At 49.1% G+C, this 18,351-nt stretch overlaps 3 protein-coding genes across 3 annotated transcripts; all 3 read left to right on the top strand.

Moving 5' to 3' along the window:
• Positions 1–6,822: 6,822 nt before the first annotated feature.
• Positions 6,823–7,616, top strand: BP5553_02792 (uncharacterized protein; the record flags this gene model as incomplete). Its single annotated transcript, XM_032011415.1, has 2 exons — positions 6,823–7,140; positions 7,239–7,616. The coding sequence occupies 2 exons, from the start codon at positions 6,823–6,825 to the stop codon at positions 7,614–7,616; spliced, it is 696 nt and encodes a 231-aa protein (XP_031871108.1).
• Positions 7,617–8,167: 551 nt separating this feature from the next.
• Positions 8,168–8,668, top strand: BP5553_02793 (uncharacterized protein; the record flags this gene model as incomplete). The annotated part of the gene is made up of 1 exon (XM_032011416.1): positions 8,168–8,668. The coding sequence occupies one exon, from the start codon at positions 8,168–8,170 to the stop codon at positions 8,666–8,668; it is 501 nt and encodes a 166-aa protein (XP_031871109.1).
• Positions 8,669–8,700: 32 nt separating this feature from the next.
• On the top strand, positions 8,701–10,508 carry BP5553_02794 (Uncharacterized protein; the record flags this gene model as incomplete). The annotated part of the gene is made up of 2 exons (XM_032011417.1): positions 8,701–9,377; positions 9,443–10,508. The coding sequence occupies 2 exons, from the start codon at positions 8,701–8,703 to the stop codon at positions 10,506–10,508; spliced, it is 1,743 nt and encodes a 580-aa protein (XP_031871110.1).
• Positions 10,509–18,351: the final 7,843 nt, after the last annotated feature.

Here is an 18,351-nt window from a genome sequence, read left to right on the forward strand (position 1 = left end):
AGTTACCGACCCGGAGGAGAAACCAGCGGTGGCCAAGGTCGGCAAGGCGGTGCCGTCTAAAGTTCCCAAGGAGAAGCCAACTGCAGCTGAAGAGCCATCTAAAGTTACCGGCCCGGAGGAGAAACCAGCGGCGGCCGAGGACAGCAAGGCCGTGCCGTCTAAAGTTCCCAGGGAGAAGCCAACTCCAAAGGAGAAACTAACTCCCAAGGAGAAGCTAACTCCCAAGAAGAAGCCAACTCCCAAGGAGAAGCCAGTTCCCAAGAACAAGCTAACTCTCAAGGACAAGCCAGCTCCCAAGAATCAGCCAGCTCCCAAGGGGAAGCCAACCCCGGACGAGGACGATAAGACAGTGCCATCTAAAGTTCCCAAGGGGAAGTCAATCCCAGCTGAAGAGGAGAAGAAGACGTTTCCCAATATTTTCCCCACTATTTCCACTCCCCCATGGCCTATAAATTGGGCCATGTGGCTGATAGGAAGTACTTTGAGCAGTGTCATGTCCATCGTGGGCTCCATCTTCTACTCTGCCTTCTGCTATGCCTTATGCTATGCGCTATGTTATGGCGTACTGCTTCTGTTGGTCGTTTACATTTCGGGAATGTTGTTCACGGGGGCCAAATCGGCAGTCTGCGCTCCCCCAATCTTGCGACACAGCATCCCATTCTGCAGAGTGAATATTGACTCATCGAGCCATGTTGAGTTTGAGAAGCTGGGTAATCTACAGGTCAAGCTGCAGGAGGTGCAAGAAGCGGCTGCAGGGGGTGTAACGCTCCCATTATTGATGAAAAGGGGAGAGATGGCGGTGAGAGAAGTTGCGATAAATGTGGAGTTGAGTAATGTGCGGTCTAAGTAAGTAGTGTACTCTTTCATAGCGTTAATGGCTGGCCTGATAACTGACTTGTCTAAATTAAGAAATGAAATCGTCCAAACTCTCAGGGAGTTCCACACAGTTGCCAAAATAGCTGGCACCGATCTACGTAAGCTGAACTCGAAAACGGATCGTACAATGGATTCTATCATCTCGACAAACCGATGGACAGCTCGCATGCTTGAAGATATTGCTCGGGAGGAAGACATCGAAAACAACAGCAGTACAATCGGGGCATTCATCAATAAAGGCATGGCCTTATTCGAAGGCCCCAAGCCCTCAACTGAAGAAGCCGTCAAGATCCAATATGTACTCCACCTCTCGATGATAAAAGAAGACATCGACGGCCTCATCGCCGAAGCCCAGCTCTTAGTCCAGAAATTCGACGCGCTTGAAGACATCCTGTTGAGCGCTCAAAAGATCGGCAAGCAAGACGTGCAAGACATCTCAAAGTCCAAGGCCAAAGCGTCAAAAAAATTCGCTACAATTTTCGGGCTGAATTGGGAAGAGATTGAGGATTTGGACAAGCAAAGTAAGCTAGTGCTAGAGCTATTGCAGCAGCAGGACCTCGCGCTTGCCATGGTCACGGGCATGTTGGTGCATTTATTTAATATCAGTGCTGGGTTGGATGATTTGGGACAGAGAGTTGCGATGCCCGGGCGGCCGCAGATGCAGAAAGTGCCGTTGTGGGTACAGATTGATGTTATTCTTAAGGGGGTGGAGAGGCTGGAAAGCGGGAGGCAGAAGACGAAGGAGACGAAGAATCGGTATTTACAAGAGATCAAGGACCAGATTTCGTACAACTTCGCATAAATGTGGTATCGACAGTCGTCTCAAGACTAAGAGGGGGGCAGGGCTGGCTGTCTATTCTTTTTGTCTCTAAATTGAATACATAAAACTATGCGCCTATGTGTTGCCACTAGCAATTCAACCCACCAACACTTCAGTGACAAATGAATTCAGGAAATTCTTTAGCATCGGAACGAACAATTGAGAAACCGATAGTTAGTATTTGCTTACTGATGTTTCGGCTGATATTGAAGATCTGAACCACAGCATTATGCATACACTTACGCAAGATTTCAAGAATCGTTGTTTCCCTTTTGATCTCGAGAATGAGCCAGGCGTTAGACTATATATAAGATTTAATAATGTTCCGAGGAAAATATAAAACTCCTTTCACGTGTCGAATATTAGACAAGTATTCGTTCTGTGGTTGAAATAGGGGGAGAGGTGGAGAATGCGAAGAGAACATCGGAGTAATTGAAAAATGAACAAGCCATTCCGAGGCGAGGACGAGAGTTTAGGGATGAGAGTGCAAATGGCACAGACGCAAGTCGCAAGTGCGGCAAGTAAATAAAAAGCATCTCTAGTTTTGGTTGCCTTGGAGCGACTGGTTGGAGGTTTATCATGATAAGTGTTATAAAACCCGTACTCCACTTGGATATATAGAGCTAAACTAGACAGAAGACCCAGATCTGAGAAAGAATTACTATTTACTTGTTTTCTCTTGGAGCACCACATAGCCTTTGAAATTGAGATATTTTGAGCAATTGGAACGAGCATCGGAAGAATAATATTTGTATCTCAGTCTACCCTATATCTGCGATGTTGGGAGAGCATACGGTTGTAGGAAAAACTGCGACTTATAGAACTGAGATGGGAAACCAGTAATATACAAGCAGAGGTTCAATAGAAATAAACGTTAAGCCATGGAAAACAAGCTGTTCTGCTATTCACAAATGTTATCTTAAGGCACCTATTAATGGTCCCGTACTTTGGTGCGAGAGGACAACCAAAATGCCGCAGAACCAACCACCTACGAAAACAAGAAATACGAGAAGTCGCTAACGCAATCGATTTTGCTATCCATAATAGAACCAAGGACGCCCATGTATTAAACTTTGCAAAAGCAGAATACCTCATCTCCTAGGGGTGTCTCTGTCGGTAGTAATTGCAGCGATGAAAATGAAAGATTATTAAGATAATCTTAGAGGGTCCGCATGCAATATAAGCGGGATCAAAATGATCGACGATTGCGCAAACGACGTGTCATATTCCACCACCTATGGGATGGACAGGGACAGGGTGACAAGCAGGGCTGAACCCGGTTCCCGGAAACCGCATGCAATTCGAATTAGATTAATTCTCCCCGTCAGCCAAAAGAGGACCAACATTTCGTAGATGGGTGTCTGCTCGCGAGGGGTCCTTGGAACACGCAAATAGCTTGTGATAAACGGCAAATTTCCCTCTATTTAATGATGCTCGGCTTAGATAGACAGATGTCGAAGGATCTTGATTCGGAATAGTATTACAGGGCTGAGGCAGACGGAGAGCGGGGAGATTGATTCTACGGCTCCATAATCCGCGATCCGGTCCAGTTGTGTCTTTGCATTTGCATCGTGCGTTCCACGAGTGCCAACGGCGTTGCAGATGTCCATCGACGTTTCATGCTTCAAGACGAAAACCCAATTATATCGTTAAATTCGCCATAGTTTTCGTCCGGAGCCAGGGTTCACTACTCTAAATCCAGTGGTTGTAGCGGAGGTTCCACCGAGAGAACGGGCAAGAAGGCGTTTATTTGATTAGACGCCTGCATGCTAAGCCACGACGTTGTAGCGGGCGTGATGAGGAAGAGGGTGTGGTGATTTAAGCAGAGGTGTTACAGTACAGAGGGGAACACAATCCCTAGAACCTTGCTCCATAGAGAAGGCTGCGAGTAAACACGGGCAAGGTCGATTTCTCATACAGAAGTCTAGACTCCAGCCTGATGGAACGATTCGGGCTCCAACCAGAACAAGCTCCCCGGGCTATGCCGACTCGAGGATAAGGTGCCGATTAGGCGTCTGGTCAAGTGAAGATTAAAATATGTTGCAGATGGCGTCGCCACCGGTGCGCCATCCTGCAGCGGCGATGTAACACAGCATAAGATGCTGCCTCGCACGGCAAAGCTGCTGAGATGCCCCGAACCTACGGAGCGTATGTCTCGATGTGGATCTCATTGTGTTAGAGCAAGAGTCCATACGTGTAGGCAATTTGTGTGTGTATCCGCACCATCCAACCTCGCGACGTACGAGGCTGGAGTGTCAACACGCAACTCACCTGGATCATATTCGGGCATGCAGTAGTGTATATGCATCACTTCAATAGCAAAACAAGCTCTGTTTTACTTATACGCACGCTGTATATGCACCCTAATTCTGATGGGCCGTTTTGGTATCACATGCGGTAGCTAGAGTAGTAATGTGGCTCAGCGTGATCCTACGGCGGATGATAAGCAGACGGAGGCGGCTACGCTTCGAGGCAGGAATCCCATGTCAATGAACTATGATTGCCTTGGTGTCGAGTGGATATCGATACCACACTTGATGAGTTGTCCTTGCATCGAGGGAATGCAGGGAAAATCGAAAGGGAATGTCAACCGTTCTTTCATAATTTGGATGTTGATTGAATGCTGCATATTCATAGCGGCCAGTTGAGCATGTGACCTAATGAAGCTACAACGTTGGGGACTCGGTAAATGGTGGTTCTCCTTTTCGTCTGCATGATATCCCCCAAAAGGGCGGAAGAGCGGGGAAGCTCCCAGGAAGGGCATCTACAAACATGTGCCATATCTCTCGTACCCATGCTCGGATACCCCATGACTCGGCCCAAATCCCACATCAAGAAGATGATAATTACGGCCAACGTCACTAATAGCCGGAACGTCTCGGGGCACAGCTGTGCACTGTTTTGACATCCGAGCCGTGGTTCGGCAAGAGATAATCGGCTCGGACGGGTGGCATACTGAACGTCCTACGTACTTCCCTTTGGAATATGAGAGTGGCATGTGGAGAAAACATCGGCTTCGTATCTAGGGAACAAACATATTCCGAAGGATCAGCCCACAATTGAAGCATGTGAGTTGTGACCACAATGGGGGAAAACAATTCTAAATCGCCTTCCAACATTACTGCCATATTTGCTATTGCAAGGCTTGTCGCTTGACAAGTCCATAGACATTACCCTTTCAGGTCGTATCTCGTGGAACGAACTTGCTCTGCCTGCATGTTGACTTGAACGGCCCTCTTACAAACGACAAGCCCCTATTTTGAGGATATCTCTGCTTCGACCTATTATTAGTGTTGAGGAACAGATTTGAATGTATAGTCCCACATCAAAAAAAAGCTACCAGCAGCTTGGTCTCGACGCCAAATAACAGAATTGAAACCAGGGCAGATAGAGATGGAGCCTTAGAAGTAAAAAGGCTGTAGTCCTCGAAACCTACCTTCCATCCACTAAGATGAAGCTATTTTAATCGATGGAGTTTTTTGGGAATAATATCAAAGCTAATACAGATGATGCCAATAACAGTATAAAAGGTTTCCCAGATACTCTAAACTTTCTCAGCTTGCTCGGACCTCCGCAAGGATATCAGACCGGAATGCGCACCATGCACATATATTAGGAGGGCTATGGCGGTGGCGGCATGTCATCGTTCAACAAAGAATGGAAGAAGACAATAAAATGGTGTGACACTGTAACCAATAGCCGCGGTGGTACCAAATTGTCCGGAATTTGACGTTACATTTGTAAAAGAAAGACGGAGACAACTTCGACGAATTGGACCTCGTTGTAAAGTAATATAGCCCACGAAAGCAAAAGAAGCGGGTTTCCGAACCATCCGCCGGGGCGTGGACTTTCGACTTCCTCTTCAAGCGACAGCCAATAATAGCCTAGCATTTATCAGTTTAATACTTCGCACGACTGTCTCAAAAATCTGACAGTCCCCATGCTTATCGGGAGGCCGGAGGCCAGGAGAGCAGTATCGATTACCAGGTAAGTTATCTTTATCTTTGCATTGGCAAAGCACAAGTTGCGAGGCGCTGGCTAGCTTTGACGACGTACAGTAACAGGTTTCGAGGGCTCAGCTACGGTTCGTGATTGCGCCATTGTCTTTATGTACTCTGGTAGCTTGAGACGAGATAACAACAAAGACGCAGTCACTATAGAACAATTAGACTTTTTCAACTTTGCTGCCTCTCCCGCAACACCAATCCCGGTCGAGAGGTCAATCTTCTCGAATCAGTGGCTTATCATGGTGCCTTATCATGATATCTTATCAGTGAGTGGGATTCCCCAACTCCGTATCTCCAACCCCCCCCCCCTTGTAAGACGGGGAATTATTAATGAGCGTACTTCGTACAGGTAGACATTGATCACACCATATAAGTTGTACATGTCTCCTAGGACTGCACCTTCACAAGTTCCGATGCACTAATAATATCTGCCGAGGCGTGGCGTAACCCAGTTTGGTCATTCTTGGGATGATTTTCATCCGCGTCTAAACCAAGACCAGTATATTCTTGCGCCAGGCGCAGTGTTTCGCGATTTGCCTGTACTTGCCGGGCTATTACGTATCGTACGGTGTGTACGGCCAGACAATGGGCAGATGGGCGGCATCGTGGGCCCGGCTATCAACATCATGAATAACCCGGTACTCGGCCCGATGCTAATGAAAGATAGGAGGAGGCTTGCACTGTACGGACAATGCAAAGTACGTAGTTGATAAATAGGTAATATGTAGAGTCGGCAACATATCGGCAGTTTTGGCGACGGAGGTTTATTCGGGTGCTTCAGATCACGCCTTTATAGGCGCCGATGGTTTCTAGTAGGTGGCTGCTGGTAACTGCGTGGTAACTGGCTAGAGACTTGTGGAAACTCTAAAGGCGATGGAAGCCCTGGAGACTAGAGACTGGAGTAACACGGTGCGAGCCATAGGCAGGTTTAGGGAGGCATAGGAAACGTTAGCTACGGTACTCCAGAGTCCAGAGTCCAGAATATCCCTCGGTGCACAGGCTCAGGGCACGCCGGCCACGGCTTCGGCTGCTCGGCTCTGGTGGCGGTCGAGCGAGGGCTCGTACGACCGGTGACTTCGTAAGAAAGGTACGAAAGACCTCTGTGCCGTCGTGGAACGTATGGCCGCAATTGTGGCTGGAACCGGTGTGGGGTTTCGCCTAGGAGAGCAGTCCACCAGGTCCGTAGGGGACGGCTGGCCAGCGGAAAAGGGCCAAACAGAGGCCGGCGATGGTGATGGTGATGGTGGTGGTGGTGGTGGTGGTGGTGGTGGTTCAGGCCTCCGGACTGAGTCCAAAGACCAAAGTCCAAAGAGTCGCGACGAGCCCAGAGTCCAGAGTCCAGAGCTCAGACACGCTGCAGGCCGGTGGATTTCCCTGGCGGCGGCACTGCAGCCCAGATGCCGCGCAGGCGATACTGTCCAGGTGTGGAGCGGCCCAGTTGGCCATCGACTTACGGAGTAGAGTGATCGAGGCAGCTTCATGCATTCTGCGTCGCGATATTGGATACGAGAGCAGGTGTGCTGCAAAGCTAACAGGAAGTAGCATGCCCAACTCTCGACATTCGTCAATTGCGATGTCGTTACGTCGCACATGGGCGAACGCCTCACAGACTGGCGACAGGGAGAGAGGATGCGCGGACTCCTGAGAACTCTCCCTCTCCTCCCTCGCCTCCAACCCCTCCAACGTCCGCTCTCCACATCATCCTGGCGGGCACGAATGTCGTCGAGCCTATCGAGGACCAAGCGGACGAGGATCTTCGATCTTGGCGCGGGCCTGAAGGGCTCTTCGGAGGGTTCCTGTTCGCGATAATAACAATAATCATCCCCGTCGCCATCACTAGGCTGGTGGCGAGTCCCGATCGGGACCATCGAGAATTCATTCATACCACCTCGCTGGAGAGGGCAAATCTTTAACCAACACCGGAGGGAGTGATTAGGCAACCCGGAATGTTCAGGAGAGATATCCTCGTTCTCCTGTTGTCCGATCTCCTCGGCTGGCTGGTTCCACCGTGAATGCGTGCGGCGTAATAGCTACGGACTGTAGCACCATGGAGGAGATGCTTCGAAGCCAGAGCACGTAAGGGCACCAGCCATGCTGCAATAGCTGCTGCAATATAGATGGAGATGAATGAGTATGGATACCGTGCTGCGCGGTGTGTTCGGTACGAACTCGTTCATGGCAGCATCCAGCACCCAGAAGTATACAATAAGGTATGCAATGGTAACACTTCGTATCAGGACAAAGATCGAAGAGGAGCTAGCAGTCCCGGGTTCCTCGTAGTGTGGATAATGCTGGTGCAGAACCTTTTCCTCCCTCGCCTGGCCCGGGAGATTTTCTCATCGTCGCGGTCAATTGGCATCTGGCAGCTGGACTTTGGCTCCATCGCCGTTCGCTTGGAAGTTCTTGGAGTGCTAGCGGCATCTGGATCCCCGTCGCGGTGTAGCGTCTGCTCAGGAATTCTGGGATGCGCTTCTCCACACCTGTAGTCGAGACTCTCGAACCTCCAAACTCCCGCGAGTCAATCCGCCCACAACTCCAACCCCAACCCCAGCCCAGCTCCAAGCCTCAAGACTCAACTGATAACATTCCTCACCTCGTTCCTCTCCACAATCCTCACTTCCGCAACTTCACACACAACCTCCCCTTCATTCCTGCTCGCGTCCCCCCGTTCCTCCATACCACCGACGACAACAACAATCGTCGAAACTCGCGATTTGCCTCCCTCCTCCATCTCCATCTCCATCTCTCCTCCCGGCTTCCTCACCCAGACTCCTCGATACGATTCCCATCCCCAGACGCGGCGGCAGACCATCAACCAGCTCCTCAACCGCCATCATTGCCTCCGTCCCTGCTCCATTATCCTCCGCCCCTGGATGCGAGTTTCAGATTTCTGATGAGCGAAGTCATTGCACCAGTTCGAACGTCCAGGGCGAGTGCGAGGGAAGGCCTGGCTCGGTTCGATTAGGAAAAGCAAGTCTCCTCGTCCCAGCAGCAAGCATGGCCGTAGTGCTTAACTCGGAAGAGAATAATTATTTCTCGAACGCCCCGCTCCGTCGATCGCATTCGCAGCCCAAGTTTGTCACCCAGTCATCATATTCAAGTTCCCCGTCAAGATCGAAGAGCAGCACTGCGTTCAATACCCTCATCTCACCTTCCGATTCAACCCCTTCGTCCGCCCCCTCCTCACCAAGGACGATACACGCCGATTCCACAGCGCCCTCCTTTTCCTCCACTCCCGCAAGCAGCTTATCCCTCGACGCACACTGTGACGACGAGACCGACGAGGATCAGATTCTCTTCCCGTCATATGACGAAGTAGGATATTACGACTCCGACCAAGTCGAAGACCTGGAGCCACCAGCAAGTCCCCGGACCGGTGATTCTTATACCGTCTCCCCCACATCAGGCTCCACCTCGACCAACGCATCGAGACCAGGATCACCAGTCCCAGTAGAACATGCTGAAGATGATACGGCGGTGCGAATCCAGCCATCCCGACATGTGGATTACCTATCACATAATTGGAAGGAGGAAGACATCTGGTCGTCTTGGAAGCTTATAGTGTCAAAACGAGGGGTGTACAATAACAGTGCGAGGTTGGAAAATGCATCGTGGCGAACATGGATGAAGTCCAAGAACAAGTTAAAGACCATTTCCCCCGAAACCCTCAATTGGTAAGCTGGGTCCTTCTCTTGTGGACATTATCAGTACGCATCCTAACAATGCTAACTCAAACCAGGCTCAAAGATTGCGATGTAACCTGGTTATATGGGCCATTGCAGTCTGGGTCAGATAAGGCACTACGCATGCCTTCTGCATCTCCGATAAGTAGCAGTCGGCTGTCGAAGTCGAATTCATTCTTGAACAAGAAACCCATTTTAAAGAAGCGAAGCATGTCAGAAATAATGCTCCGAAAATCCTTGTCATCCTCATCGCTCTTAAAACAAGCAGCAGCGGCCGTTCAAGCCCAGCAAACCTCCGTCGGGGTGATGGATCGGTCTGGAGTGAGGCGTGACCCTTCGGTTTATGGCCACCATTTCCCATCGCCAGGATTAAGCCATTTACACACCAGTGCGTTCTCTTCGGCTGTATCCTCTGGTTTGGCTTCGCCCGGGGCGAGGGAGAGGAAGCATATCCACTTTAATGAACAAGTAGAGCAGTGCATCGCGGTGGAGGTGAAGGGAGATGATGACGACGACGACCCGGAGTTATATAACGGCTATGACTACGACGACAGCGATTCTGACGATGGAGGGGTCATGATGAAGAGGAGCGACTCGAAACGGAAACTACCCCCTCTCCAGAGCAAGAAGACACAACGACAAAATTCAACTACCGAAAACAAAACTATCGCCATGCTACCATCCACAACCCTAAAATACCGAGAAGATAGCCCTGACGGTCCCGATTCAGCCATGAGCCACAATGCATATTGGACTGGGACTAAGTTATCGCCTTCACCTTCCCAAGAAACGCTCCGACCGTCAAAACCGTCATCGAGGATGTTACTTGGAGATGATGAGGATGATGATGAAGACCTAGATTGGCAGCCGAATAGCTCATCTCGGAGGGATAGCGTCACAGTGAATCAGGATCGGTTAGGGAGCTTACATAAATCTGGATCGTCGTCAAGCCTCACCAATGAGCCATCTGGAATGAGAAGGACGCCATCAGGAATGTTTATGCCCTGCGAGGAAGACGAAGACGATAGAGTATCAGAAGGCCTGTTTGGCAAAGTTGTTGATACTGTAAATACGGCGAAGGACATCGCGCATGTAATATGGAACGTAGGATGGAGACGGTGATCACCGATACACCTCCCCCTATGCGGATCTATTGAGAGTTGGGACCGGCGTGGTGCTGCTACAACCTCGGTTCTAATTATTACGTTTTCATGAGGCGCTTGAGGCGGTCTGCTTTTCGATAATATCATATCGAACGACGCAAAAGTGTTTGTGGTCACCACAGGGATGGCAGGGCCAACGGCGTTTGGGATAAGGGAAATCTGCTTCTTGCACATTAGCACGTACCTGGCTTTGTATTTGTTTTGCGATCTTTTATAAAGGACTGGGATGTATTTTGGGACTTGGGGGGGCCTGGGCCTGGGGGGAAACGGTTTACCTGGGCTAAATACACGTCAATGCCTTAGGGTGGGAGGCATATTCTCTGAAAGAATGATTAATGGCTGATGAAAGGGGGGGGGGGGGGTTGACGCTTGAACGAGCCGCAAATCCGGCGATGCATCGGCAAGCTGGGTGGAGGAAGAAGAAGAAAAAAGTACATAGATTATTGTCAGAACGATAAGGTCTCGATAACCACCTTGACGATGATCTAGAGACTGCTTTGATACCTGCCATGCATTAATTTGGGTGAGTTTTCCTCAGTTTACAAGATTCTACGGATTTTCATCATTTTCTATCCTCAATATGCATTTTCCTCGCCTTTTTCCACCTAGTATTAATCCCCTTTCTCTCCCCTCTCAAATTCTCAATACCTCGTGTCCTCCCGCCTCATCCCCCAAACAAAAAACTACCTAGGTACCCCACAAACCCCTCTCAATAAAGAGACCCCCTAAAAATAGCAAACACAAGGTTTTCGCTACGCGCAAAGGAGCGGGGCAAGGGGGGTGGAGGAACGGGGGACAACCCGGAACCGGAAGTTTTCGGAAATAAAGAGTGCAGGCAGCATAGCAACTCTAGGAATTTCCCGCGGGAGGATGGGAAATATACATGTGAAGAGCTGCGGTTCCGTGTAGTCCCGGGATTTTATGGGAGTTGGCAACTGTTGGAGATAAATGGATGCTGGGATGGAGAGTTGGAGAGGGTAGGGATAGGTGTTGTTGTGGCGGATTTTACTATGGAGACGCGGTGGCGTTTTGTGGGTTATGTTGTTACTACTAGTATACCTATGGTGCGGGGTTTGCATGTTGATAAGCATATAGAATTGGGGATTTCTGATATAAGATAGAGAGATTGGATATGCGATGGCTTTAGTTATGCATGCGAGTTTGAACTTATATTGCGGGCTGCAAGGTATAGATAAGCTCTTGACACTTGCCATAATAGATGACATGCATTTAGTATAGATGTACCTAGTCCTATTCGTTCTTTGAATTCTTCGGTTCAGCGTATCCAAAACGGGTTATCACATGGGGTCGTTTTTATGGCTTATCTATCTCTCATTTCCCCAGTCCCTTCATCCTGTGTGTGTATTAGACATCTTATAGGCAAGGGAATTTAGTCTTTGGCAACCTGATCGATTATTCGTTCTACGGTTTAGAGGTTTTCAATATTACTATTCGTCTTATCCTTTAAACTAGTACAGGTAATTTATTTATTCCTCCGGTTTATAACTATAATACTTTTACCTACCTACCTCATGCAACACCCCTCTGCCGGCATGCCCAGAAGTTTAAGACATTAGCAAGAGATGGCTGCCGATATTGCGTCCGTATTTCTCTAACTGGTACTAGGAAACTCCCCCGAAATAATTAAGTTGTCAAGTACCACAATTCCACTTTTTCATTTCTTCATTATATTTCACTAAATATTAGAATAGCCGTGTCATTGCATTCTTCTGGTTTGACTTTCCTGCTCAGTGCTTATACATTAGGGCCGGAGAATTGGATATTCCTCCAAACTACATTATCATCTTGCTAAGTTTATTCAGGAGGGTACGTCTAGAAATGTGAAATTTTATCTTACTTCTAGTAATTAAGTTATTTTCCCATCGCCTATCAACCGAGTGGATTGAACTTCAGGAGTTGTTTATCTCTCCATCCACATATTTAGTCTCTCCCTCGCGTCACTTCCATCACTTCCAACATCTGTTCTCTCAATATATTATTAACCCTCTTTCTTCCACCAATAGGCAGAACCTAAGTCAAATCACTTAAAACTTATTACCATTGACACATACGATAGATCCTACCCTTTGGTTTCATTCCGATTAGACCACATTTATATCCCCGAAACTCAGATTTCCCAGTTCTCTCTAGCTTATCTATCTAACCCTGATTAACACACACAACCATACTACCTACAAGCTTCTTCAACTTCAACTAAATTTTAGTCTTCCAATCTGCGGGCCAAATCTTCAGATGGCAGGGAGAATAGGTTTGCACCACCGATTTCACCTAGACGTCACAGCTAATAATAGTACCAAATTTTGCTGAGACACACCCCTTTACCGATTTTGATCTGCTGAAAATCTGCAATCCCCTCTCAAAGTCAAAGCTCTTTGCTAATATCAACATATAAGAAATTGCCACCCATCTAATCGTACACGGACAGGATATAGCAGTGTGATATATTTGATTACCCACCGAATCAGTGCTAATATTCTACAGAATCTTCTCCTTGAGATTCTGGACGTCCTTGGAGTTCCGAAACGCAAATTAAATTCGCTTTCAAATGTGACTACCTCTCTAAGCGTTAAAAATTAGCCTAGTGTGAAAACTTCCCAAATGAGGCCACACTTGTATGCCATAGACAGATCTTCCAATTTAGGAAAGGCATACACAAGCTCATCGCCATGGACCATTATCCAGAGCGCGCCTATGCATGCATATTATCCCCTATAAACCCACCAGTTTCGAGTTATCCATCAACAATTCATCCTTCTCTAGATATACTACGAGCCAGCTTCTCTTTAGAGGGGCATCAGCTCGATAACCAACCTGGGGAGATTCCCCGAGAGGGGTTTCACATCTCTACCGTATATATGCTAGATTTGGGGTGTACAAGTGGCTTTTATCGACCAACTTTGCCTCAGACCCTAGAAGGCAAACGCTGCTAGAGTGTAGATATAAAAGAATTAAGCAGACCCGCTTCCTTATTCGGAGAGGTTAAACGTAGTAGCCTAATTTCCCTGAACCCCGCCTAGCTTATGGTTATGAGCTACATGTTGAACTTTGCTTTGAATTCAGCTCTTCTGATCACCGACAGTTCATATGCTCTCTTCATAATATCGCTGTAAGTCCGGGCTATCACTGGTTATACAAGTATAGAAAATTCAACCAGAGAGGCATCGAAACCCCCCTTTGCTCTAGGATGTGGTATCTTAAAGTCATCGATTATAGTTGCAATACCGGGGATATATATGTTCTATTTCAATGAGTCGGTGCATCTTAAGCTCTCTGTCGCCTAAGTTTGTGCGCGGTGGCATCTTCAAGGTTATGTAGCTGCTTTAAATGGACTGGCAACGTTGGATAATAGGAGCGTAGAGTGACTCCCTTCGGCTTTAAGTCGTTTGTCAACTATATGTGGTCGCGAGCTTTCATAGGAGTTTGGAACCATTGCAGACCTGCTCATATACACAACAATATATTTCTATATGTTCAGTGGCAAGGAGTCACGCCAGTGATTCCCGCCATGGCCGAAAGGAAAGTGCTGGTCGCGGATGACCTGGGACAATTTTGTGGATACATTCGTTGCACTCTTCATATAGCCTTGGGAGATGGAGCACGGGATGCGAACAGAGTAGATATATTTTGTGCTCATACAATCTATATATTGAGACAGGTGCTTATGGCAGCATTGAATATTGCTAAACTCTATACTGAAAACAGAATTTACTATATATTCATCTTTATCAGTGGGATTGCTCATGCTAGGCAGGCTTCCCAATATGTCACAATCTCAGAACCCTCTTGGCGATGGCTTTGCGGAAGAAAACAAGTAACCTCAACCTCTAGGAGGACTGATCCGTTTGTCTACTAGATTGTCCCACCATTAACTGTGATGCCGATATCAGTGATAAAACCCAAGAGTGGGAGGTTAATACGATGGTGGTATACTGAAAGAGGCACAATGGGAGACTCGACAAGATGCAACTACAAATACTTCCTATGGTACTCGTGACTACTTCCCATTGCAAAGTTGCAGATTGAGGTTAGATAATAGATGTAAAAGGATCATCGCTTGATATTGCGTTTAGTTGCAGACACTACTGGGCCTAAAGAAAGATCTCGAGGAATGGAAATGTGCTATTTCTACTGGCAGAAAGACAGTCGAAAGACGAGCGAGGCTCTGACCTGCTTGGTCCATGACTTAACCTCTGCGATAGAAACGTTGCATACGCTGGAATTTTGGGCTGATACTCCACGTAGGTTAGGAATCTGGCATATGAGAAGCCCGGCCGGCCATCAAGCCCAGAACGGCATGAATGATTACTGGAGTCTCTGCAGCCATCATCACCAAGATCGTAACCTTACGGATGTGATAGACAAGATGGGGAAAATAATTGAGGTAACAGCGGCAGTTTCATTAATTAAGTCTGGACGCTGGAATGGGCATGCAATTTCCGAAGAGCGTATTTCAAGACGAGAATAAAGAATAATGGAGTGATAGCCGTCGGAAGCACTTGGCCATGCGGGGTGATTGAATGCAACGCTGAGAGTTCTCTTGCGTTAAGAGCGGAAAGCCATTTTGATAGTTGAAAAGAAGCAAAACGCCACAAAAGCACTTGCTTCAGATTTCGCACTTCGTAAGATGAGCCTTATGGAAAACAAATCCACCTGATAGTCACACTGCGTCTTAATATAGAAATGATCTAGCAGGCTGTCCGTCAGATGATGATCCCAGAACAAGGCGTCACCTGATAATGGAAAGCATAAACGACAATGGGCGAAGGATAAGCCAGCAAGAGCCGGAATTTGCTTCTTCAAATCACCGAGGATCCTTGCCCTGACGATCCGTAAAATGGGATGCCGCAACTCGAGACATCAGCCAAGGCTTGGGGAAATTCTCGTGATCGGAGATTAAGCAAGATGATGACTGGAAGGGGTATATTCCTTAATAATGACATCAGGCGGTGCGACCGAATTCCATTCCAGTTTGCCCCCAAAACGTAGGGGTCTGAGCTCCAAACTCAATTGCTCTTAAGCGCCAGGCACACGAAACCCGTCCTATGTTAGCATAATGCATCACACCCACCGCAGCGCGTAACTATTGCGGGAGGAAATGTATAGGCGCCGAATGGGAGCGCGGAAGAGCATCTTCTGGATTCGATTGGTCGAGGCGAGAGCAGAGGGAGCTGTTGGAGGCGTAAGGATACTTTCCCTTGATGTGTTTCAGCAGTGAGAATGACGATGGAGAGGATGTGAATAACGGTGCTTCCCGCGCATACACTAGAGGGGGGCTCGGTGCGTGCCGTGATATTGCGACTTGCAAGACACTCGGACCGTTTGAAGATTTGGACTTGACAGGACACCTGATCCGCGGCGCAATCTCATCACCACAACCATGGCTTTCTGGGGTTCACGGCAATCGTGGCGGGCACCCAGCTCGGCGACTACAGATTCAGGATTGCTGTGAAGCAACGCTGGAGTAACGACCGGAATAGGCACCAGGTGGAACAGGTTTTCGGGAGTAGGATTGGGATGGCGGCTATACTCTTGAATACGTGATGCTGACAAACTCGGATACAGCATGCTGTTTGTGGCAGTTGGTTAACCATTCTATAGTACAGTGTGTTGGAGATCTGCTCCGCTGGGTTGGATGAGTGGGAAAGGAGCAATAGAGGTGCGAATATAATGCAACATCAATTTAAGTCGGATGGATGACTTGCGTCAGGGAGCAGTGTAGCAGTGGGCCAGCATTCTGCAGACACACGCAGATGAGCGATCTGGCAGCCTCGTTGACCAGCATCTGGCTCTGGACATAGGCTTAATTCGACGCTGCCCTAGGGACTTTTGTCAGTCATGATTCATCGAGCCATCGGTCGTGCCGGATTTGAAGGCTTCTTCTAATTTCTCAGCGTTTGGGCTTAGCACACTTGGGCTGTGAATTGGGCTTTGTCTCTCCTGTCTCTCTCGACTCTCTCGTGTCTCTCGTCCTTGGGCTCTTGATACTCAGTCACGTTGCCTGCGGGGTGCTGGAGCTGCTGGTCTGTTCTCTGGTTCCCATCGCTCACAGAGGCCGCCTCCAGTTCAGGGCGGAAAGGGCGGAGACCAGGGAGCGGATAGCGGGTGCTGGGCGGCGGGGGATTGAACGCCAGGTGGCGGGAATCCAGATTCTCAGGCTGCAGACGACAGTGCAGAGGCCGCTGCTGTGCAACTGTTCACCTGTTGGCCGCGTCGATTCGCACCGAGGAGGCTGGGCTGGGGGCTGGCTGGGCGAGCCAAGGGTGGATGGGTTGGATTCGCCGTTTTGAAAGCAGCGAGTGGACGAAAATACCGATCAGCGGACCAGTAGCACTCGTGTATCCGGCGCTCCATTCGAAATTCACGGTGGAAATGCGACGAACATGATGTTGCTACCGCGAATCACAAAATTGGATTTGGGTTGGTTCTGTCGATTTTCCTCGACCCCGTCCAGAAAGCCCGCCAGCGCGCGGCGGGGAGATTCAAAATCGCAGGACTCAGGAGTCGGGCTCCCATCTCCCATCCCAGCCCAAACAGCTCGACGCCCTACCGACCTACGCCAGCCGCGCCTCCGAGACCTGAGTGCGTGGGCGGTGTCTTGCTTTCTTGACGTGGACGGCAGACGATGATGACGGCGGACTCCAGACTCTCAGTGCAACCCCCAAAATACGAATCAGGAGTCTTCACCGACATTTGTCACCGTCGTCACGTCGGATCGGATGGGGGGGAGGGAGCTCAGGGAAGGGAGGAGGGAGCTTGCTTGTGCTTCCTCGCCGCCATCTGCCCGCCGGCCCGTAGTTATTGTTGTCTGTCTTGTCTGTCTTTGTCTTGGGCACAATATTCTCCCTGGCGGTGTTGGAACAGCTCCACTCGAGACCCAGTAGTATCCATCCGTATGAGGGAGAGAGAACGACACTGACTGTCGAGAACACCACTCACTGCCCAGTAGCAGCACCAGCAGCACCAGCAGCGCCAGCCAGCACCAGCAGCACCAGCATCAGCATCAGCACCGGCCCCAAGTCCCCAAACTCCCAAGGCCTCTCTCTCAGCCGCATCTGTATGTATCCGCTCCTCCCCACCAGCCGCGAGTCCATTCTCCCAGGGGCGCTGCTGTTTCGTGGGCTCCTTCACCACTCACCGCTCTCCGGAGGCCGTGGCTGGGCTCTTCCTTGCGTGGTGGCCGTGTCCTGCATCAGCCGTAAATCCGTGATCGACAGCGCCTTTTTTTGACGAGTCTGCCTGTTTGGTTGTTTTGGCTGTTTGAGGCTGGGAGACAGGGAGAGAGGGAAGACAGGGAGACCGGGGAGACTGGGGAGCAGCTGCGGACACTAGCATCATCATAGCATCACTCATCATCGTATTCTTGTGTACAGTATTATTACTTATTATTTTATTATGAGTTATTATTGTTGTTGTTGTTATTATTAGCCACTCTCTGCGCTCTGGTCTCTGGTCTCTGGTCTCTTGTTCCCTACCAGCGCTGTATCCCGCCCACAGCAAAACACAAAAACCTTGGAAGGAAAACTCTCTCGCCCACCCGTGACCCCCAGTCACCTGACCACCGCCACCCAGCACGTGCCCCCCCTCCCCCCCTGCGCCCCCCAAAAATAATCGCCCGATCCGGCAATTTTCGGCGGCGGCGCTTGGGCGTTCCGTACGACTACACGAGTCGCCACGGGGTGAAATTACTAATAATTGCCAGTCCACTCACGGCTTCTCATTCTTCTTCATCTTCGTCTTCGTCCCATCAACACCAACACACAACCAATCATTCCCCCGATCGA

The sequence above is a fragment of the Venustampulla echinocandica genome (assembly GCF_003357145.1).
Source record: "Venustampulla echinocandica strain BP 5553 chromosome Unknown scaffold_1, whole genome shotgun sequence".
Classification (NCBI taxonomy): Eukaryota; Fungi; Ascomycota; class Leotiomycetes; order Helotiales; family Pleuroascaceae; genus Venustampulla; species Venustampulla echinocandica.